At 36.0% G+C, this 25,244-nt stretch overlaps 2 protein-coding genes across 5 annotated transcripts in view; one reads left to right on the top strand and one right to left on the bottom strand.

Moving 5' to 3' along the window:
• LOC123705849 (E3 ubiquitin-protein ligase mib1) overlaps positions 1-16,525 on the bottom strand; it is a 118,523-nt gene extending 101,998 nt beyond the window's left edge. Inside the window, exons 1-10 of the mRNA XM_045654900.1 lie at positions 16,337-16,525; positions 16,032-16,227; positions 15,634-15,830; positions 15,272-15,439; positions 14,942-15,049; positions 14,402-14,587; positions 13,786-13,941; positions 13,291-13,435; positions 11,917-12,089; positions 11,035-11,304 (exon numbers count right to left, since the gene is read on the bottom strand). Of these exons, the coding sequence (XP_045510856.1) occupies positions 11,035-11,304; positions 11,917-12,089; positions 13,291-13,435; positions 13,786-13,941; positions 14,402-14,587; positions 14,942-15,049; positions 15,272-15,439; positions 15,634-15,830; positions 16,032-16,227; positions 16,337-16,447 (1,710 nt within the window). The 5' untranslated portion in view covers positions 16,448-16,525. The remainder of the gene's footprint in view (positions 1-11,034; positions 11,305-11,916; positions 12,090-13,290; positions 13,436-13,785; positions 13,942-14,401; positions 14,588-14,941; positions 15,050-15,271; positions 15,440-15,633; positions 15,831-16,031; positions 16,228-16,336) is intronic.
• A 1,756-nt stretch (positions 16,526-18,281) lies between these two features.
• LOC123705851 (CDK5 and ABL1 enzyme substrate 2) lies at positions 18,282-24,532 on the top strand. 4 transcript variants are annotated; one of them, XM_045654902.1, is made up of 9 exons: positions 18,282-18,730; positions 18,800-18,924; positions 19,016-19,199; positions 19,293-19,553; positions 20,066-20,101; positions 21,057-21,183; positions 21,396-21,589; positions 22,467-22,674; positions 24,300-24,532. In XM_045654902.1, the coding sequence occupies exons 1-9, from the start codon at positions 18,393-18,395 to the stop codon at positions 24,438-24,440; spliced, it is 1,614 nt and encodes a 537-aa protein (XP_045510858.1). In that variant the 5' UTR covers positions 18,282-18,392; the 3' UTR covers positions 24,441-24,532. The 4 variants fall into 4 exon arrangements, with proteins under 4 accessions (XP_045510858.1, XP_045510859.1, XP_045510861.1 ...); XM_045654903.1 differs by having other exon boundaries at positions 18,800-18,906; XM_045654905.1 differs by having other exon boundaries at positions 18,800-18,906; positions 19,049-19,199.
• Positions 24,533-25,244: the final 712 nt, after the last annotated feature.

A 25,244-nucleotide genomic window follows, 5' to 3' on the forward strand; every position in this document is an offset into this window, starting at 1 on the left:
CCGTAGAGCTTAGACTATTCCGAATTCCGTACGTACGCTCGCAGCTTGCGGCAATGGTTGCCGGTTGCCGCCTAGCTCTCCAACCGACAACGACACACGACACCGAATAGCGCGCCGCTTGAATTCCATTCCTTGACGCTGTATTTTATGTTGTCACATCGAATTTTAATATTCTTTATTGTGTTCTTCAACTATCACGAAAATAATGTATGTGGCATGTGTAACACATCAAAATGTGTATTATATTATTTCGAAATTTTATCCATTTGTACCTATCCTTTCGTTTATTTTTGTGAGACATATTATATTCTAAACAATATTCTCATCGTCTACATATGATTTAAGAACAAACTGGTGTGAAAACAACTTCACTTCAAATTGCAAAATACAAATCCGAGTTAAGAAATAATCATCATAACGCATCTCGCGACCCGCTTGTAAGCAACTTCCTGTTTCTCGGCGCATACAGAACTAAGTCTTGGAGGAGAAACTTTTGATATACGTTAATGTTACCTACAGTTGTGAAGGATTGCTCTAAAGCGTAGGAGGAAGCAGGCGTGCACTGCGCGTTATTTACGACTGGCGATTCCGGCACCATTGCTTTTAAGGAACTTTGTTCAGCAGCAAATACAAGCGATACTTCGCAAAATCCTTTTACGTTATAATCCGCGTACTGGGTAGTGTATATTAAATATTTTTTTTTCGTAAAGTTTTATTAAATCCTCGATCCCTTCAAGCTTTAATGTTCCACACCTTTTTTTGTTATGGTATATTTTTGTAGGAAGATTTTGCGCGTTTCATTTTACCTTAACTGCAACATCAGAGATACATTTTTATCTGGGGAGCAAACTTGCAGGCGTTTCAGGGACATAAAACCTTACTTAGCGAGCCACAAATCCTCGTAACGTTAAGCCGAGATAAAACACTAAGCTCGCACCACAACGCGATGGAGCTCAAATTTTTCACCTGCGAGCCGACCGGCAAAATGTGGGCCACACGCGATATTACTTACACAAGAAATATGACGCTCCATAATGAAACTCCGGCTACCGTTAATCACGTATTATTATTCAAATTTATATCTTCTTGTCTAAAAGGAGTGGGTTTTATGGCCTTACCAGACCGCTCCACATGTTACGTGTGGAATTTGTAAATCGTCGATTTTAAGTGTTTATGCATTAGATTAAACTATAAAGGTCTAATATAACAATTTTCGTTATATGGAGTACAAAAAGTAATTATTTTTATTTGTTATTAATGTACAAATGTTTTAATTATTTAGACACGCCCTTTAAGTTTAAGCCGTATTTAGTAGACCACATATCTGAAATTGTAAGACGGGAGGATTAATAAAGCCATTAATTACGCTTTACGCGCAAACAGTATAAATCAGGATGTAACGTAACATGCCTCTAAGACATTGGTGTAACGCAACAGAGCCACAATGAAATTTAAATCGCTTTTAAGTATTTAATACAAGGAACAAAACGTATACTTTAATGTAGAGCTTTTTGTGATCGCATTGTTAAATCTATTTAACTCCAGCTATACGGTGAATGAAAAACTATTTTTAATGTTCAAGTAATAATTAGTATTGTAATTATTACTTGAACATTAAAAACATTAACTATGCAATTAAACTGATGTCTTTATAAAAAAACTCATTCAGAAATTCAATTTAGAGAAGAAATACAACAATAATTATTTAAATTCTGTACCAGAAATAAATTTAATGATTATAATCCCATAGGCAATAACAATATGATTCTTGATACGAAGCAATAAGTATGAAAAGATAAATAACGTTAAAATTATTGAAGCGTACGTAAACGTTTTTAGTCCCTACTTATAGATAAATTATCCGGTCGCATCCCAATAGCCTTAGAGAAAATGCCGATATTTCTTAAAAGGGTAAGGGGTATGAAACAAAAAAGCTATTTTTATTTAAACCCTACGGAATAGCTGTTCCATTATAAAAGAAATGTTTGATACTGAATTATATGTAAATATTAAAAAAAATAATAAGCCTCAGTTTCGGAAGCTCTATTTAGTCCATTTTTTAAGAACAAGACTTACCTCATAAATTTTAATTAAAATTAGATACTTATAGGAAATATGAGTTAACCGTTGTAACAAAAAAATAAATAACTGGAAAGCTTTCGCCCGAGCTGTGTTAGCACTAGGGTCGTGGGATTAACGAAAATTAGATTTCAATAAGACGCTTGTGTCGAGGCAAGAAACAAATCTGAGGCAGAGCCCAGTAATGCCGAGACGGTCACGCTCCTCCTTTTAATGCACCGTCAGCATCCTAACCTCATCCCGGTATTGCTCCAACCAGTGTATAATACGCGAACCCCTCGCAGACTGTCCTTTTGACTATTTCTAAAGCAGTTAATAGAGAAACATTCGGTAAACTATTCAAGTTGAAATTTTAAAACTATAGCAAAATTAATTTTGTTTAAAACGACGTCTCCAAAACAACCAAGTTCAAATCTCTAAAAGAATAACACAACAACAATACTCCTTCATAAGCATATCTCTATCATTAGATGATTATATTACACCTTCTCGTTTACCCTATACAGAATTGCAGGGTTAATAAATGTGATAACCCGTTCATTACAGTGTCGCGCACCTAGATGCGTGCTAAGATACGTGATATTAATATGAATAAGAGACTCGGGAGGAATATCCAAGTATGAAATAAATTGCAAAATGTTATAGCTGTGAAAATCTTACTTCTTCGAATACCGTAACATAACCTCGTTTGTCTTACACATATACGTCATCGTTTGCAGAAGCGAAGGTGTCTGTGTTTTACGACCTTTGTGGTATGTCCGCACTTTAAGCGGATATAGCAAATAAAAACAAGAAAAACGACATAAAACACGACACCAATACAGAGCCTATCCGAATAAAAAGGTCGCATCCAAAATAAATTATTTCCCGATTCGGCCGTTACGATTCGAATTGAAAAGAGCGTCGTAGTATAGAGATTTTTCTAGCCACGAAGAGAGTGAATACAAATAGGCATATAAACGCAAATGGAATGGCTTCATGAATCGTATGAACGACTCGAATCAAGCAATAACTTATCAATGGTGTATATCAGCGAGAAACAATTTCCAGTAACAATGAATGTATGAAATTGTTTCTCGATCTTCCTTATAAAGCATCGCGATAAGTCTATCATGTTCATGCAAGCGAATCTTGAATTATTTATTCATTACATACCCGTACGCGGCGCACGTTCTCAAAAGATAACTCGTATAATTCGTGCAAGGACGCTACGCAACCCAACGAAACAATAGCAGATTATCAAACAAAACGACGTAAACAGTCCTCGAATAGGAGAAACGGGTTAAGGGCTCGCAGGATGTCCGCGTCGCGTCTTGAATACTAGATGAGACATTTCAGACATCGACGCTAATCGAGCCCAACATTACCTATAACACTCAAACTATCATAAACGAAACTACGAAACTTTGCAAATGAAGGTTCAAATTAAATAACCTTCAAAACAATTTATTATGAAAAGTCACTTGAAAATAAACAATAAAAAATAATTTTATTTGTAATGTACGAGTGTATGTACTGTATATTACGCTGCTTTATATCTTATATCGTATATGAAATAAAATAAAATAAAATTATATGCTTTATAAACACATATTACTTAACTTTTATGAAGTAGAGATTTACAAAGGTATCTACAGTGACAATTCGTAGCCTTTCCGCCGTAGAAGGGTTTTGCTACAAACCGACTACGTAACCTCTTAAGCCCCGGTCACTTAAAGAAAGTCTCGCTTGGATATTTCAAATGACGGTGTATATTAAAAAAAAATATATTTTTTTTTAGTTTTATTGTAAATCTGTAGGTACATTGAAAATCAATTTCAATAGTTACAGTTCCACTATGAACACAATTTACTTTTTTGAGGTAATTTAACCTATTCATCTGTACATGAAAATCATACATAATTAGAAAGGTTGATAATAGTAATTACGAACTATTTAAAAACAAAATACAAAATAAAAGCTACTTGCTAATGCCTAAACCAAAATTTACTTTAAGTATTAAGCGCCGATGGATAAACAGTGCGACACAGTTTGTAATGAAAAAAATAAAGGCGCGACGACGCCCGAATATATGAGAACGGCGATAAACAGGAGGATTCGTTCCAAGCGGAGGGTCGATACCGAAATACATTATTCCCCGATCCGAGTGTTCCGATTCAAATTGAAAGAGCACCTCCAACATGAGATTTCTCAGGCGGCGAGTGGGTGCAGAATATAAATCGCCATATAACCAGAAGCGGAAACACTGAATTTACTTTTGTGGTAAGCCCTCTTGTTTTAGTAGTTCTTTATTGCTAATGACACTTCGTAGATTAGTATGATTGTACACGTACATCGTTAAACATTTGCTAAACTTCAATTATAAACATAAAACTCCATGCTATAACGAACTCCGATCGCTACTAAGCCACTCAACGTAAGCCAAATTCGCCTACTTATGCGGTAAAAATGGGACATACGCCTCCCCTCATCGGGTATTCTGTTCAATTCACAACACACCCAGTCGATATTTACGTAACAAACGTATTTGCTGACTGCTGACATTGTTTTCTTTTATTTAACTGGCATTTATTTAATGGCATAATGTGTTAACTGTCAACACTTCCGCAGCATATTTATTGATAAGATTATGTACTTTACATTTTTAACCAAATTCTTTCTTCCGTTCAGTTATGAATTAATTAACTGGTATGCCTGAAGCAGCATTAGATGGAATATCAGTCCACAGCCTCCCCGACATTCTAACTTTATTAAGGCGACGCTGGCGCTGTCTCTGAATCAAGGTGACGGGCTTTCACAATGCTCTATTCAGATTTAAATAGCTTTACGCCCAATTGCGCCTCAATATGGCGCTAGCTCTCAGATAGTTGTTTCATTAAACAAAGATTTGAGAGATAATTTTACTGCATGGAAGAGAACCGCCTGAGGTATTCAATTTTAGGGGACTTTGTTAGGGAATTACGTTCCTTGGATGAATTGTTTTTGGTGTTATATGTATGTCATAAGATAAAGCGAATATATTACTTGTGTATAATTAAGTACTATCTTCGCCTTTTTAGAAGAATGGCCGTAAATGTAACTGTAAGTACATGGTAAGACGGAAATTTCTCGAGAAGTCAAGGCGGTGAGGAGTTGGGACAACCTAACTTTGGCAATTACGGCGGCCACATGTCGAAGAGCGTTGCTACATTTGTTACCTACTAGCGCAATATACTTCCGTGTTTTTGAGCATAAACTTTTGATTACATGTGTATACAAGAATACCACACTGCCTATAGTCTTCTTATAATTATTCTCATGTGCTCCTGAAAGTTTCAAAAGAGCGGCTAGTAAACAAAATTATAGATTTCGAAAGGTGCTCACTCACTACCACATAAATAGAAGAGTTAAACAAAGTTTATCAGCAAAGGATGTAGAAATAACCGAAGTTTTGCTATTACCCAAATGTGATTGCTAGCAATTGGAAACTACATACACAGCAGATATGACGGTGGCTTCGTATGAAATGGTTGCATCGTAAGTTTATTACTCGAAGTAGGTATTCTAGCTTCAAGCGCTTTGAAACTTTGTCGTGATAAATTGCTATGTCATGTGACTACATCCAGTCTCTCCATGTTATCTTTATCCATATGAAGTAGATTATACCGACATTTTTGTTTTCAGTATACAACAGCAGCATTTTTTATGAGCTTATAAATATTATGCTCATATATTTCAACTACTTTGTCGGTCTAGACTCTAGTGATTACGATGTGAAGTCCCCAAGTTCGAAATCTAAGTTGAATGAAATATTATTGAAATTTTTCACAATAAAAAAAATTAAATAACAGCTCCAAGCCAGGCCCAGCCAGAGTGTTTAATTTTTCTCACAGTCTCAATAAGATACTTTTACTATCTATTATCATCTCAATTTCGTATAGTCCCTACAATTATAGCGCCCCCCATTTCAGAATGGTATGATGTATCGCAGGAGTCAAATTGGAAACGCTCACGATACGACTTGTTTTCTCTTTGAGAAAAGAGTTATAAATGGCGACGATCGATATACGACATCTTATACTTGGCTATGAATTTAATTGGTAAATTTTATAGAAATAACATTTTTATATGTTGATTGATTGTAAATGAATACGGAATAACGTCTTCGCTAAGCAACAAAGTCCCTTTAAAAAAAAATTATATGAAAATTTGTATACCTTTCATTTAATCGTAACATACAAACCCATATCAATCAGCAACAAAAAGTTATAAGTACAAACGAACCTTTTCATTTTTGTCAGAAACACGTCACGGGACGTTAATTAGTAATTTGTGTTGACTTTTATAGCAGGTACACTCATATAAAACAGGTGATTTAAAACTTTCCATCATAATAACAATCGCAATAAATAAAAACTTGATGAATGTTTTTTTTTAATAATTCCTTTATTTGCGTAAAAAATGTAAATATTTTTAAAAAGTCAGCTTTTTTACAAGCAAAATTTCGTACAGTTTTTTTTTTATGTTAACGTCCACAAAGGTGGTGGGTCACCTGATGTCAAGCGCTAGAGTTTAATTACCTAGCGGTCAGAAGTATTATATTATCAAAATTTAAATATCATCAGTTTGTATCCTTGTTAGTTATCTCGAAAATAAGGATACGATTTTACGGATGGAAAGGCTAAGAAAAAAATGTATTATATCAGTTCTTATTTTAAAACGACGTACCCTAAAAAAACAGAAGCGCAATTCGGAGGGTATTTTTTTATGTTATTTGTACCTAAAACATAGAAGCCAGCTGTCGCAGCGATGAACTACGAGTTCTGCTAGCGTCGGTTATGCGTGAAAAGCCACAGAGTTTTTCAAACTTTCAGTAAAATGATTCTCTGGATTTTAAGCTTCTATTTCTATACTTTCAAATATATTTTTTTAAGGACATAGTTCACACCTTATTATTACAGTACTTTTACGTGTATTACGGGTTCATACGCTTGCTTTTATATCCACAAAGGCTAACTAACCAGGTCATAACTTATGCAGCAAATATACAGGCTAAAATGAATAGTTAATTGAAGCGAACTGTCACAAACAATCAACAAATGTCAACAATCACATTAAAATTTGACAGAACACAATATAAAAACACCTTGTTGCATATCAAGTTTGATCAGACGGAATATACCTGGTGCATTCAATAAGTACCTAGCCTCATCACCAGGGGGCGCTATTGTTTCAAAATAGGTTTACCACAGTGTAGCTCATTTGTTTTTAAGTATTTTTTTTAATTTTCATTCCAATCCCTTCATTTGTTTTAATTTGACAACCTATGGAAGCGAACGTATTGATCGGTTTTACAAAAATGGAAAAAGAGCAATATCGTTCGGTGATTCGGTTCCTATTTTTGGACGGGAAAGAGCGTATCGAAATCAAAGGCCGCTTGGATGCTATGTACGGTGACTCTTCTCCATCGATAGCCACCGTCAAGAATTGGTTCAACGAGTTTGCAAGTGGCCGTACGTCGGTTTTTGATGAACCACGTCCAGGTGCACCAAAAACAGCTGCTACGGAGGAAAACATTAAAAAAATCCATGATCTCGTACTGACAGATCGCCGATTGAAGGTTCGGGAGCTAGCTGAGACTGTAGGCATTTCAGAAGGAACAGTCAATCATATTCTTCACGAGGAACTCGGCATGAGAAAGCTGTCGGCGCGATGGGTGCCGCATTTACTCACACCGGAAAACAAGCGCAACAGTGAGCCCACGTCGTAGACGTGTTTGGCGTTGTTTAAGCGGAATCCAGGGGAGTTTTTGCGTCGTTTTGTGGCGGTCGGTGAAACCTGGATTCACTGGTACACACCAGAGACCAAGGATCAATCAAAACAATGGATCCAGACCGGGGAACGTGCTCCAAAGAAGGCGAAAACAGTAAAATCGGCCACAAAAGTTACGGACACCATTTTCTGGAATTCACAAGGAGTTGTCTACATCGATTACCTCGAGAAGGGTAAACCAATTACAGGGCTTTACTATGCCAATTTATTGGACCGATTCGACGCCGAATTAAAGAAAAAACGAACCCATCTGGCTAAGAAAAAGGTGCTGTTACACCACGACCACGCACTGGTTCACACGTCTGCCGTTGCCATGGCCAAATTGGTCGAATTATGCTACGAATTGCTGCCTTATCCACCGTATTCTCCAGATTTAGCCCCTGGTGACTTTTTTCTGTTTTCTAATCTGAAAAAATCCCTCGCCGGGAATAGATATGGATCAAATCAGGAGGTTATCGCTGCCACGAAGGCCTATTTTACAGAGTTTGAGAAAACATATTTTTCGGACGGGTTAAAAAAGTTGGAGCATCGCTGGACTAAGTATATCGAACTAAAAGGAGACTATGTTGAAAAATAAATTGCTACTTTTCCAAAATTTTCGTATACTTTTTGTAGGCTAAGTATTTATTGAATCGCCCTCGTAAATGTTACACTCCAAGAATAAAATGCTCATTGAGCAAAAGAATAGTTATAGCGGGCGAAGCCGCGGGCGGTAACCTAGTTATGTAATAATTTTAATATGTTTTGTAAACAAAATGTAAACGCCGTTAGTTAAAATTTTCATACATAGCTGAACAATACAGCTTTTATTGTAATGTAACCTTATCTCTTACGTGCTAGGGTTTCAATTGTATTGTATTGGGAGTGAGCGCAAGTGTTATTTGTATTGTTTATATCGTTATTTTGAATATGACATTAAATTTAATTATTATTTGATAATTGAATGATTATCAATACTATTTTACAATTGATTATGAGAATAAATAATTAAGTTCATCGATTGAGTTACTTTTAAATTATAATTTTACATAATATAAATTATGAGAGCTTTCATATTATCTACAACGCACCCATTTTACAATTCAAGTCTACTCTTAAACTAGAATCATATTTATTTTTGATCATACTGTATAGTAAAATTGCATAAGTGTGAGTACTGTGAAGATGCCAGCTTTCCTTAATCGGCCAATAATTATTTTATTTATTATTTATTTATGAATAATCAGGACGCGTTCTGACTTTTAGTTGATATACCATATAACAATGGACAGGCCTTTACTACATTAAATTTAAACAATTTTAAATTGTCGAAACAAAAAGCTTTAAGTACTTCCCTTTTTATTTTAGGTACATGCAATTTACAAATGACAAATAATTTGTGTTCAATATTTTATTACTAAATACTTGTTTTCTTTAACCGACTTCATTAAAAGGAGGAGGTTATCAATTCGGCCGGTATGTTTTTTTTTTTATTTTATGTATGTACACCGATTACTCCGAGGTTTCTGAACCGATTTACGTGATTCTTTTTTTTGTTCGATGCGGGATGGTGTCGAATTGGTCCATATAGCGTGTTAGGTTAACTTTGAACTACCGCACAAACCGAGCGGGCCTGCCATGTCAGCGGCCGGCGAATGTTTGAATCTACTTGTATGCATTTAAAATTGTTTCAAGTAGCCTATCTAGTATTAGGATAGATTACGAAGGGCCGCTTTTATACCCACCACTTGCTTATAGGTTATGACAAACCATTTGACACGTTTTGTCGTACCTATATTTTCATACATTGTAACTTTAAGCATAACAGAATACATACGAATTGTCGGTATCATTCACCACTACTGGTTTGACGAATATTGTTCAGCATCACCTCTTACAAGCAGCTTTACTACATCAATCCAAATAACATTAATGTTCAACGACTTTTTTGAATTAACAGTTTAAAAAAATTAAGGTTTTCATTATTAAAATTTTTTATTGCTTTTGCAGCGTATTTAATAGTGTAATGCAACTCGCATTACTCTACGCTGCACACTTTGCGTAGGCAAAATATGGGCACGTGATGCGCGGTGCGCGCGGCAGCAATGGAAAAAATACAGACCAATAAATAATCGCGGCAGCAAATATTTTTTTGCTTTATCTTTTTATGTGTTTATTAGCAAGATGTAAAAAGTTTTAGAACAAATTTTGGTGGAAATGATGTAGTGAAGGGGCCTGCAAAGGATGATGTGCTAACTTTAACCCTGTATACAGGGTGTCCCAACGTCAGTATACTTAGCTTAAAGGATGCAGGATGATTGCATACGCTGATTACGTAAAAAATACTTATAAAAATCCAGACGCATTTTTTTCTCAAACAGATGAATTCTTAAATCTATGTGTACACTCCTAACCAGCAACCCGCCCAACTTTGCTATCCGTGAGCTAGTACCTAGAGTCCGTGAACTAGTGATAGTGGGAGACCCTGTATATGTACTGACCTGCAGGCTGGGATGCACGGCCAGCTGCAGCAGCGTGCGCACGACGCCCAGGTGGCCCTTGTTGCCGTGTGCTGTGTACTGACCTGCAGGCTGGGATGCACGGCCAGCTGCAGCAGCGTGCGCACGACGCCCAGGTGGCCCTTGTTGCCGTGTGCTGTGTACTGACCTGCAGGCTGGGATGCACGGCCAGCTGCAGCAGCGTGCGCACGACGCCCAGGTGGCCCTTGTTGCCGTGTGCTGTGTACTGACCTGCAGGCTGGGATGCACGGCCAGCTGCAGCAGCGTGCGCACGACGCCCAGGTGGCCCTTGTTGCCGTGTGCTGTGTACTGACCTGCAGGCTGGGATGCACGGCCAGCTGCAGCAGCGTGCGCACGACGCCCAGGTGGCCCTTGTTGCCGTGTGCTGTGTACTGACCTGCAGGCTGGGATGCACGGCCAGCTGCAGCAGCGTGCGCACGACGCCCAGGTGGCCCTTGTTGCCGTGTGCTGTGTACTGACCTGCAGGCTGGGATGCACGGCCAGCTGCAGCAGCGTGCGCACGACGCCCAGGTGGCCCTTGTTGCCGTGTGCTGTGTACTGACCTGCAGGCTGGGATGCACGGCCAGCTGCAGCAGCGTGCGCACGACGCCCAGGTGGCCCTTGTTGCCGTGTGCTGTGTACTGACCTGCAGGCTGGGATGCACGGCCAGCTGCAGCAGCGTGCGCACGACGCCCAGGTGGCCCTTGTTGACGGCGATGTGCAGCGGCGTCTGGCGGCGGCGGTTGCGCGCGTTGAGGTCGGCGCCGGCGGCGGCCAGCGCGCGCAGGGCGGCGGGCTCGTCGCCGAACGCCGCGTGGTGCACGGCGCGGTCCCCGTCGCGGTCCTCCGCGTCCGCCTCCGCGCCCGCCTCCACCAGCCGCTGGATCACGTCCACGTGCCCGTTCTGCGCGGCCGCCTGCACACAAACACGCACTAATATTATAAATGCAAAAGGATGTTTATTAATTTATAAAGAATATAAAAAATTCCGATCACGAGGCGGCCTCGGACCGCATCTATTCTTTAAAAATTTTTATTTATAAAGTATTTCAATTCTATAAATCCAAAAAAAAATTGGTTGTCTGTAAAGTCGGTTTACTGACGATAGTTGAACGTGACAACGATTGTGCTTCTTTGTCGCTCGTTCCGCGCTCTCGCTTGCACTGGAACGCCTCAGAGCGAGGTAACGCCGCATGAGTCATGTTTTTTCGGGCGTGCAGCCGGCTCTATCGAATTATAAGACGTTGTCACGTCAAAAAATATCAAATTCAAAAGTATGCGTGTTTTGTTTTCAAATGACTTCAAAAGAAAAGGAAAAGGTTCTGAACTCAATATTTTGCATTTTTTTTTAAACATATTTGTTTTTTTTTTTTCCTGACATAACCCGTCATAACGGGGCGATTTTATTAAATATAAAATGTTAAATATTTTACAATGTAAAAATCTAATTCCCATGGGAATTCGCCTTCAATCACGTATGAAGCCGCTTCTGTCATTCTAACTCATAATACTGATCGCACTAGTGTACCTGCAGCGCGGTGTGCCCCGCGTACACGCCGTTGACGTCCGCCTGCGCGTCGGCCCGCGCCAGTATGTCCGCGCACCGCGCCGCGTCCCCGTTGGCCGCCGCCTTCACCAGCTCCTCGTTCGCGCTGCCGTGCGACTCGAACAACCGCTTCAATAACACGGATAGACGCTCACCTGTTCATAAACACGATGGATTTATTATAATAATTCTATATAACACAAATACTCAAAAGACTAAAAAAATACCAGTATAAAGCTACTTTTTTATCGATGTTTTTTTTTTATCTTTATTTTATTAACGAGGGTTTGATCAGACATGATCATGCCACCCTCATTGGCATTACAAAAATCAACTACCTACGCTTAATACCTAAATTAACAATTTTATAAATAAATCTAGCTTCCTTAGAAGAAGGAAGCGCCAAAAAAACATTAACATTGCCCAACAACCTAAGGTTGAACTCAGCAGAAGATCTCTCAGCCTCGTTCCGGACACACTCCACCATAATATGGTAAACATCCTCCACTATGTTACACACACTGCAATTGGGGGATGACAATTTCTTTATCGATGGTAACAACGGAACAAGCATCCATCTTATCCTACAAACCTTCCTTACAAACTTTCGAATATATATTAAATCCGAAAGTTTGTAGAGATGCATGGAACTTTCGAATTTAATATAAAAAGTTTGTAAGGATGGATGTATGTACGCTTGTTACTCTTTCGCGAAAAAACGACTGTACGAGTGGGATGGAACTTTACAGTAATATCACATCAGAATAACACATGAGTTAACGCAATACTTCATTTTACCCGCGGATCGGCATAAATAATATTATTATACTAGCTTCCGCCCGCGACTCCGTCCGCGCGGATGTCGGTCTTCGCGTGGATGGTTTATTTCTCCATTTTGAGACCTCTGACAATAACATCTTATAAATATCTATTGGATCCAATTCCCAAATACGGTTAGGCCTATAATAATACGCAACGTGTGTTCGCGGTTCTACGGAACAACGTCTATGGATAAAACTGAAAAATTAAGATTAATTTTTTTCTACGTATTTTTCCAGGATAAAAAGTATCCTATTTTACGCCCAGGATAATAAGGTATAATTATACCAAGTTTCATCGAAATCGAACCGCTAGTTTTCACGTGATGCCTTCACATACAGACAGACAGACAGACAGACAAAAATTTTTTTAATCACATATTTGGGTTTGGTATCGATCCAGTAACACCCCCTGGTATTTATTTTTTCAATATTTTCAATGTACAGAATTGACCCTTCTACAGATTTATTATATGTATAGACTTAAAAAATAATAATATGTATGTAAAACATTGTTTTTTCTCACCACTGAACTCACCAGGGGAGTAATACGGAAGGCTGCCATCAGATGAAACAAGCTTAGTAACTGCATTTGGATTGTATGTCCAGGTCATATTACAGACTTCCACTTTAAGGTCATTGTCGTGATATATCTGTTGCACGCGACCTATTTTACCAAGGGTCTGTAAAGAATTGTGGAAGGTATAATTCGATCATTTTACTTCAAAATACATATTTTTCTGTTTGTTATATGAATAGAAAAAAGTCGATCATGAGGTGGGAATCGAACCTGTCTTTTTTGCTATACCGGGAAATCACCTAGCCTCTCATAAACTATAAAAACAAAATATTAAGTTTAACAAAGGCCATGTTCCATTGATACAATATTGTAAGATAAAAAATAAGGGGGGGGGGGGGGGGGGGGAATTTCTCTACTATTTATCATCCTCAGCCATATGTCAATGTATTAATATTGTCCATTCAATTAAACTTAATTATTCAATAAGACCATAAATATATTATGTCAACTCACAGGCGCCATAGTCTCCGCCCATTCCCCATGTCCGCGCTGCAATGCTTTCACACGTTCCTTGTCAGAACAGACTTGAACAATATCGCCGACTGCAAACACACTACTGCCAGAAGTAGCGCCGCCGGATGTCGAAGCGCTCATATTTGCACTGCACACCTGTGAACATTTTTTATATTATATAGGAGTCGTGATGTTAAAATAAATTAACAGTCATTGTTATATACATCACATTTTTAATATTTGGGCTAGTGAAATATTACAAACACATTATTAAAAAAAAAATAGAGTGTGTGTGTCGAGCACACGTATCAGAAGAGAAACTTCTTTGGCAAGAATAAAATATACTAAATTCGTCGCCTTACCAACACATTTAGCAATTCATTTTTATTAAAGCAAGTAATCTTTACAAAGTTAATGAATATAATTTTTTATGTCATTCAATCTACTGTGTCACCTACAGTGATTTGTTGTTTGTGCAATTTGTTCATTTAATTCTTTATAACCAGATCCAAAAACATATTTTGGGACTAACCACTGTGCATCATGAATTTACAAGCATGTTAATTAATTATCTGACTTATTAATACACAAAAATTACGGGAAAATGTTAAATTACCTTTGTCAAAACAGCAGGATTGAACGTCCACCGATGGCCACTAGGATAAGTAACAACAATATCATGATCCTCATCAATACCCACAACAGTGCCAGTTGTGCTCAGACATTCGAACATTGCATCTATCCACCCTCCATGGCCAAGCTGTAGCGACTGTACTATCTCTAAGTCGAGATTTATGTTGACCTTTAATGAGAGAGATTATTGATTTATTATTTGATTTGATACATACATTGTATGTTAAATTATTGTCAGTGTAAATGCCATTATTTAATTGTACTTTAATTAGCTTTCACTACCCATATAATGTGGCCAGTGGTGAAGTCTTTTTATTGGGTAGAGCGATTAATTAAGAGAAGAAGGAGCTTCCTATCATTAAGTTTTTATTTTTAACAAATACATAGTAAAAAGTCTTATACATATTTTTATGAATATAGCAATGGAAAAGGAAATGACACAAATTATATTTTTTTTTTTCTATTGGTATGATTTTCTTTGAGTTATTTGCTTCAGTAGTTAGTAGTACAAGAAAAAATTTACCTGATCCCCTATTTGCAAGCCATGCGGCCCTGTGCTACCAGGTCCAAGCTCCCCCAATAGAGGCAGATGCTCTTTGTAAACATTTTGACCTTTGACATCATTTACTACCTATAAACAAAAAAAACATGTTAAATAATGTTTATCAAAATAATATAAATTTGTGAGTACAATAAAATAAAGCCTTTATCTTTGTAAGGCATTATTAGATAACACAGACAAATGATAATTACAATAAACTTATACTTAAGTAAGGCACAACAAAATATATATATTAAAAAGAAGCAATAATCAAAACGTTAGAAACATGAATGTCTACGCCATAATACATACTTTTAAATCTGCCATCCCCTCAAATCCAACTCTATAAAGATTCTTAGCTCCATTATCCCATATTACATAAGCAGCTGAGCGAGGGCTGGCTGCAGACCAGTCCTGTACTTCATTCACTTTTCCACGCCTGCCATTTCCACCATCCTGGTCTTCCCATTGCCAATCAACCTTATATAAAAAATTTACTTATTAACATCTGGTACTTCACTCTTAAAAGTGAAGAGAATATTGTTTGTGGCCATTGTTTATAATGTAAGCAAACAAATATGTTACTAATAATAATTATTCAATATATCCTTGCCATTAAAATTTAAGCACACACTAATGCTAAGCATATCAATTATAAAGATGAAAAATCTCACCCCTCTAACAACTCTAGCTCCAGGAAATATACCTCTAACAGCTTGCTTTTTACTTTTTCTCCTTGGTTCAACAAGACATCTCTCTGTTCCTGGTGCGCTTATTCTATAGAATCTATGCCTCAAATTGTGCTTATCTCCATGGTAACAGACTGAGCATAGATCATAATTACTACACTCTGCACATTTCCAACGAATACCTATAAAATTCAAATGTAAAATTTAAAAAAAATTTGGACAACACATAGTATTCAATTTTACACATTATTTTTTAATTATTACTGTAATGTAGTAATGGTTTATAGGAAACATTTTAAATTAACTATAAAATACAAATAATAAAACTGGAATAAATATCCTACTATTGGAGAAAATCTAATTTGAAATAAAATAACATTCACCAAATATAGGTTGTTGGCGGCATGTATCACACATGGTACCGTCGTGTTTTACCCCTGTGGGTGCACTGTCCAGAATACGCAGGTCGTAAGCTCCTGAACATCGATAGTTTGCAGCTGTTCCATTGTCCCACACTACTACCACTTCTTCCGGAGATTCAAAATTGCGTACCGTGCCTACGTGTCCTTCACCTCCATCCTAAAAATAGCGAAATTGTAGAGAAAATATTAAGGATCTAAATTTTCATTGCATGCTTTAAAAATATAATAATAAAATATCATAGAAATAACTAAAAAATATACTCTACCTGTTTGCCCCATTTCCAATCAGGTCCTCGTATTACACGAGCTCCTACCCCTTCCATCATAAATCTAGTCGCTCTTGACGATGTTGTAGCTCCTGCCACATTTGATTCCATTTTCAGGAAATGATTAATATAATAATATTTAGGCAAACGACCTAAAGGCAAACTTTAATCGTACACAATATTGAGAATTAGCATAATAGCATTGGCATTTGTAAACTAAAACTGACGTTTCAATTTGACATTACAATTGTTTGACAGATGACATTTCAATTTCATAGATAACATTTTTTTTATTTTTACTAAATATGTACCACAGAGGGAGAATCTTTAGAGCTTTTAGAGCAATTATAGCAGTCCACAGTAGCATAAATATTATTTCCTACGGTAAGGAAACGCCTTTGATGTCGCGCGACGCCGCCGCCAGCGTAGGTACCTACTTACGCTGCCACACGAAAATACGCTAGGGTTGCAACAAATGGGAAATAAAACAATTGTGATTATTAATATTATGATGAAATCATTTATTCATATGTACATTCAAAATAATTGCGATTATTAAATCTGATGTAATTATTTGTTCATAAATTTATAATTACAGATATTGCACTGCTAAATATTATTTATGTGGACACTTTATTTTTGGATGTTTTTAATTGTATATTATAGGTACCATTTAACTAAGTAATGCATTTGCATTGGGATGTACAATCTGATTAGAAAATAATGAGAACAACATATACATAGCTTTGATTTTAATTCAACAGATACAATTTTATTAATACAATCTTTCTGAAATATTGTTTCCTTCTGGGATTTCAATGTAGATTTACATCCGTAAACGGAACAGTTTTTGCGCGCCATAATAGAATATGTAAGTACCTATGTATAATAAAATTATTACACAAAAAATACGACTGCGTCGTCCTGTCGCGATAGTTAATGCAAACTCAGCGTGATTGCATTAAGCGGCCCGCGTCGCCCGACCCCCCGCCAGTTCCCCTCCGTTTCTCTGCACAAGTACATTCGTCGACATACTGTAGGAAATATGGTAATACTGTGGTAGCAGTCCTTCCATAAAAGCGTAGAACAAAATATTTCACTATGCAATTTAAAGGCAATTTATAATAAAGTCCTAGTAAATTTAGGTTATAATAGGTAATACTGTAGTAGTGAATAAAGCTAATAATAGTAAAAAATGTTTAGCTGCAGCAATATTTATAATATTTACTTCGATATTACATAGTTCCCTGACTCTTCCACTCACACTGGATACGGAGATCCTCTGCAGCTGGGTGTAGCCATTAAAAAAGAGAAGAAGAAGAATATTATAATAATTATGGTGTTTAGATAAAGTCATGTTGTGGTACTTTAAATAAATTAAGATTACGATGATGAATTATTAGTTACTGGAAATATACCGATGTATTTCATTCATCTTAACAGTCTAACGTGCATCCCACAGTTTCATCCGCATAAACGATTTTCCTCTTAATTATGTTCATAATCCTTTTGAAAAATAAGAATAATACTGTGAGCACGTGAGGAAGTTAGTTGCTTCTTATATGTCAGGGAAAGTCCCGTCAAAGTTGTTCAAGAAGTGTTCAAGCCGCTCCAGAGATAAGCCGGAACAAATAAGTAGTTTATTATTATATCCTTTCAGTACAAAATGGTTAATATTACATTTTTTTAAGTAGTTAGTTAATATTGCAAACAGACAATCCAATTTTATGTTTAATTGTATATAGGTATTAGGTCTTTCCACAGGTCTTTCATTATTAGGTATACTGTGAAATCTACTTAACATTTTTGTAGGCGTTGTTTGTAGGGCTGTGGTATTTTGAAGTATATTGACTGAGTATATTGACATTAGACTGTGACATCTGATTTTGACGTTCCAATATTCATTTCATTTTGATTTTTTGTTGCGACCTTCAAGTTTTTGTAATCCAGTTCATAATTATTCTATGATTGTTACATTTTTTCGCAATGATTAATTAAAAATAGTTTATCCTATAATTTAAGTTTGTTCAAATAAACATAAAAGCTGAATTAAAAAATGTCTCATAACAGAAATAAGTACGAAAAAGCTAGAAGACGATTAGCTGCTGTTACTTTTCTTTCTAACATTTCCCTCGATGGCTCATTTAAGGATACTGAGCTCTGCCAGATTTTAGACAAGACGTCTAAAACTGATAAATGTGATTCTGCATCTAAGGTAAAGAATGTTGCGAATCATAATGAAAAAGATGTTACGCGCCACAAAATCAAAACCAAAATGCCGCAATGCAGCCCTTTGCATAGAATAGGAAGTGATAACCATTCATTGAATTCAGATTCAGAGTTTGCACACATGACCCCCGTAAAGAATGCTTGTAATAATTCGTTTAGAGAAAGGTACGTAATGTTATTGAGTGGATAAGCCTTATAATTATCGTAACATAGATAACAATGGTTTATTTATAGGTGTTCTTCTGGAAACGCTGAGTTGTATAAGGATAGGCACCCATCACTTCGCATCCGAAAAACCTGCACACAAGAAGAGAAAAGTAGTGCAGAGAGTTTGAATTTTGGTAACATTTTTATACAGTGTAAATATATGTTTTATTAATCATTCCAAAATTTTACTGCAAATCAAAATAATTTACAATAATATTCTTTTATTATTGTTTATTATTTTAGGTCGTCTTAGAACCAGTAGCACTTGTATTCCAGAAAACCAGACTTATACCAAGGAGTTCAAGCTGTTTCGTGGATCTAAGGGAGTATCATTCAAAGACGAAAGACTTGCATTTACACCTTCACAAGGAGTTCCATGTGCTTTATTCAGCACAATACCTTATTCAAAGACTACTAGATGTGCAAGGTATTTTTTTTTATTATTAAACATTAAACTATTAACTTGTCAGCCATAGAATGTATGTATGTAATGTAATTTAAACAATTATTTTTATTACAGATCTGACTTGAGGAAAGATGGAGTCAGACGAAGAAATACATCTGGCCCAAGACCACTTTCTGCTATAACTGATAATGGTGTGGATCCATTTGACTTACTAGGATTGGAACGTGAGGAACATGGACAAGATATATCATATTCCAAACTCTTGGTACCTTCAAGAATATGCACAAGGGAACAGTATAGGAAAATGTATGAAGCAGATTTTACTGATAAGGCCTCATGGAAACTACTCAATCGGCACCCTCATGTAATAGCTAGGTAAAACTGAATTTATTTGCCAGATCATTGGGCATGCTACAACGTCAATGTTTACATGTTATCCTGGTATATCTTTTCACATTCATGCATATTGTATTCATTTTCATGTTCTCATATTATACATGTGGTTGAATATAAAATTCATTCTACTGTCTTGAACTGGTATATAATTTCTAAAATATAATTTTTACTAAGCAAAAATGAGGTAAATATTTTACAAATACAACACATATGTTTTAAGATAGTATAATGCATTGATGTATTCATAATTTTTGAAACATATTGATGTGAAATGTATTTTCTGTTATATTCTTTACTATGTTGTGATAATAGTAAATCATTAATCTTAAAATGTGAGTGCATATTAATAAATATCACTCAGTAAAGAGTATTCAGTATAGCAATCTTCTCTTCATATTTTCTATGTTTTACTTTTGAACATCTGACTTGTTTGTTGATTGTCTCGCTGTCACATTCCATCTCATATCATTTCTATCATATTTAAATTTCAGGACTAAGTTATTGACGAGGCACAAGGATAAAAAATGGTAAAAACAAAAAAATATATACTAATACTCACACTTTTCATTTTAATATGAGTAGTTGGGGTAAATAATAATGTAGAATAATAAGTAGGAATATTGTATCATAAATTATAGCATAATGTAAATAGTTTATTATATTTTATTATTTGATTAACAATTAAGATAAGATTCTCATTTGCTGTTGACCAATATGATTATTCAACAATCTTTGTTTGGGCTTGGTTACAAAAATCGACTTTTAGCTCATCATTGAGTGTAATAAAAAAAAATTAAGTCAGGAACACAGTTATCATTATTCCTAATTTTTTTTTGCTAATGAGTAATGAATAATTTTGTATTTATGTACAAATTATTGATTTAAATTTTACTGCTCTCTTATGATTTAACACTTTTATTAGAACTAGACTAGATTGCCCTTACCAATTTATTTTTGTAGTTTTATTTATTTTCGTCACAAGTAACCAATGAACCAAAAATCAATTAAAATATCACAGTTATCATATGGGTATTCTCATTTTATTCTTAGTTTTTGTTAGATTTGATGAAGGTATTTTTATTTCCTTACTTACTTTTTACAATTCATTTTATTATGACGCACTGCGCAAGCTACGCACATTAGAAAAAATTAAAAAAAAAAACTGCCATTCAAGTTTTTTTTACAATACTGAGGGAAGGTTATAAAAATTAAAAACATATAACAAATCAGTTACATTTGAATTTCTTCACTTAACTTCACTCTTGGTGGCATGGCTGTTTTGCATGCACTTTTAAATGGTTATTTTTTCACCCCTTTCTGCGGTTTAGTAATTTTTAAGTGGCTTATTGCATGCACTTTAAGTATTGATTAGAAATAGTGCCACGCTTGTAAGTGAGGGAATACTGCAAAAAATGTTGGCAATATTCTTTTAATTACATCTTATTTTTTTTTTGTAATTAAATTTATGTTTTATGATTTTAGGTGTTTCTCATATGAATCGGCTCAAAGAAGCACAATAGCGTCATCTCCTCCACATTCGTCGATTGAAAACAAAACCTTCGATTGGGATGAAGAGGCCCTTTTAGCACAAAAATATGGAAGTGCAAAGGTAGGTAAAAAGTAAAAGAAAAAGTATTTTTATATTCTTCTTATCTCCTTATTTCCAGATAAACCTTACCTATTCAAAATAAATAATTAAATTCTGCAAAATACTTTTTCGTTAATATCCTAATTATATGCTTGTATTGAAAGCGGAGAGAAATTAACAAAGACTTCAAAGAATCAAGACTTTTATAAATGTTTTAAAAATAAATTTTACAGGCTGTGCATTACTGTCCGAATGTACTTGACGATCCTGAATTAATAGCGGGGAAGCACAGAACTCTGCTCACCTTCACATCGTATATGACTTCAATAATTGATTATGTTAGACCACAAGATTTGAAGAAGGAATTAAACGACAAATTCAGGGAAAAATTCCCGCACATCAAGTTAACTCTTAGCAAATTGAGGAGGTAGGTGGTTATATTTTAAATAGTTCAGGATACATCGCCCATTTTTGCAAGTGACTACTATCAAGCTAATTTTCCGTTTGTAGCTTTATTTTGATGAGACGCCAAATAATTTCGTGTACGAAAGTCTCGATTGTGGTAGCTAACAGAGATAACAAGGATAAAAAATTTTGATTTGATGGTTCTCAAATATTTATTACTAACTGAATGAATTTTTTTTTTGTTTAATCTCAAGATAATTACCTAAAGTATTCGAAAAAATATTTGTCCTACAAAATCTAAGGTTTGTTCAAAGAGTCCCCCTTTCCAAAGTGTATCGATAGCGAGGTCATCATAAATGATTACTAACAAGCTGATTTTTTTGTTTTCACTTAGTTAATGTTTATATAATTCAACAGACATGTTGTCCTACAAATTGCGTAATAAATATTTGAGAACCATCAAATCAAAAAATTTTATCCTTGTTATCTCTGTTAGCTACCACAATCGAGAGTTTCGTACACGAAATTATTCGGTGTCTCATCAAAATAAAGCTACAAACGGAAAATCAGCTTGATAGTAGTCACTTGCAAAAATGGGCGATGTATCCTGAACTAAAATGTTTTATAAATAATAACAAATAACAGTAACATTTAACAATTCATTATCTATTTAATTCATTATCCAACTAAACATAGGTACATTTGGTTGCTTTTTTTTGAGCATTACAAATTTTGTGAGGGTAAATCACAATTTTTTTATCTACAACTTCTGCCTTGTATTTACTATTGTCTGTAACCGATATACATTTTCAATGTGTCATTTAATTTTATTCTAGAGAGGGTTTGTACAGTAGGAAACTATACTTTTTTTTACTTCATATCGTTTTTTTGTTTTGCAGCATAAAGAAAGAGATGAGAAAGATAGCGAAACATGACAGTGGTGGAATCGATTTGCTTTCCGTCGCCCAAGCATACGTTTATTTCGAAAAATTGATATTAGCAAATCTTATAAATAAGGACAATAGGAAATTGTGCGCTGGCGCCTGTTTGTTGTTGTCGGCGAAACTTAACGACGTTAAGGGTGAAATGCTTAAAGCACTTATAGAGGTAAGTTTATGTTAATCATATAGTCTCTTTATTATATATATACATATTTATATAATATGTCCTGTATATTCATAATTAATGTTAAAAAAATAATACAAACATATTCATAATCTTTGGCATTCGCGATTGACATTCTAGATTTAAACTATCACTCCTTAATCAACTCTTTGTTCATGAATGAGTGTCCTTTTAACCCTTAATTACTCGCGTGGGGTATATCTGACCCCACGGCGTATTTGAAGCGTCGTATCTCCGCCATTTTTAAAGCTACCTGCGTGCCGTTCTTACTAGCTGCCTAAATACCTTCCCCGCCGCGAATCAGTCGCGAGCGCCGCTCCATGTCGTGTGATTGTGTCAGGAGATCGCGTCTGGGGTATATATTGCCCCACGCGAGTATTCGTGCAACTTTTTTTGGACGAGTGAGTATGTGTATTTTTATTTTATAATGTGCAGTACATATACTAAATAGTTCGTTTTTTACTTATCTTTGTTTTTTGTTTATTTGTTTTAGGTTAGAATGCCTAAAATGGCAATTAAGCGTCTTTCTGACTACCAGATTGTTAAGCGTTTGGAAGACGCCGTAGAAAGCATCATAGATAGTCCCGATGAAGATGAGGTAGACGAGGACGTGATCCAGAGTGACCACAACTCAACCAAATGTGTGTTAGCTATAACGTCGGCAAAATACGTACAAAATATGGCCTATGGTTATATTTACCACACTGCCTAGGGCCATACAAAAACGGCAAAAAAATGCTCAAGTTCGGGATCCTAGCCCCACTTCCAGAGGTGGTCCATCGACAACTTATAAAAGGTGCCATATCTGTCCAAGGTCAAAGGATAAAAAAATAAGATTTATGTGTGCCAAATGTCACCAGCAAGTTTGTCGCGACCATTCCACTATGATATGTGATAAATGTATTGATTAAAAACTTCCTAAATTTAAAGTTTCATCTTTAAAAGTTTATTACATTTATATTGATTAAAGATAGTTAATAATTTAGAACAATGTTGTCTCTTTCTAATTTTTACAATAAAAATAAAAGTATGTCATTAAAAATATGTTTTATTGTACCTTTAAAATTGGGGTTAAATATACCCCACGCGAGCGTAAGTGTAACTATATGGACGCGAGTAATTAAGGGTTAAGGTATAGGTAAAATGTACTTATACCACACCACGGACACTCCATACAAAATTATCGTTTTGACAGTCACACTGTAGAGACTGCAAATGTGTGTGTTAACGCTTTATGGATGGCACATTTTTGACTAGCGTAAAAAAAAATCGCGTTTTTCTGATGAAATACATCCGTAAACAGCACAATATCTAACCATTTTCTACGAAAAACGATAATCACAAATCCAAAATAATAAGATACTTTAAGTCAATTTGATTAATGTTGTCAATCTTCGTTGCGTATCGTCCCTGTAGAAAAATATGGACCATTTTATGTCTGATCGTGCGGGGTGAGGTAAGTGTTTAATTTTGGCGGGAGGCGGAGAGTGTCCGTTCTGTAGCGTTTAGCTACTATTATGTATTCTGTGCTTATACATTAAAATCAATTGGCATCAGGCATTTACAAAAAAAAAATAACCAACATCTGTCAAAATTATTTATTCCAGCGTATCGAAACAACATTCAGAGTGAACAGGAAAGACCTAATGAAGTTCGAGTTCGCGGTGCTTGTGGCGCTCGAGTTCGGTCTCCACGTGCCCCCGTACGAGGTGTTCCCGCACTACCAGCGGCTGTTGCACGACTCGTGACCTTGGCGCCGGCTGGCCTGCGAGCCCTGTCTGCGCACGTACCACCGCAGGCGAGCCAGTATTGTAGACAACTTGCGGGCTAATGCTTGGATATAGAATACTAGATTTCCGCCCGCAGCTTCGCCCGCGCAGTTAAAGAAAAACCCGCATAGTTCCCGTTCCCGTGGGATTTCCGGGATTGCGTCATTTTCCCGGGATAAAAAGTAGCCTATGTCCTTTCTCGGGTATCAAAATATCTCCATACCAAATTTCATGAAAATTGGTTCAGTAGTTAAGACGTGATTGAGTAACAGACAGACAGACAGACAGAATTACTTTCGCATTTATAATATTATATAGAATATAGATGAAGGTAAGAGTTGGGTGAGGCCGTGTCCGCACTGCGGATATTTTTATCCGCAATTCTGTAACACATTGAATACAATGAGAGTATCCGCATTCCGCACTGGCGGAATAAAATCCGCTCGGAAAATAATTCGCTAATTAGAAGTCACAAATCTATAATTTGGTGCAGATTTCGCGCGATTTTTTTCCGCGCGGATATTTTGTGGAGTATGTAATATGACTATGTTCGCACCAAAGAGGATATAATCACTACGTTTTAAGAGGTGGGACGCCCTTTGAAAATAATAAACTATGAAACAGTTACCATGCGCTTAGTACCAACTTTCAAACATTTTGATACTTTGCTTCCATTGGTGGCAACATGACCATTTTTTTTAAATAATTATTTTATTCATAACCATGGATACAAGTCTTTCAGTCGCAAGCAACATTACCGATTGAAAATAGTGTTGTCCGTGT

This window comes from Colias croceus, chromosome 3, assembly GCF_905220415.1.
Source record: "Colias croceus chromosome 3, ilColCroc2.1".
In the NCBI taxonomy this organism is placed as follows: domain Eukaryota; kingdom Metazoa; phylum Arthropoda; class Insecta; order Lepidoptera; family Pieridae; genus Colias; species Colias croceus.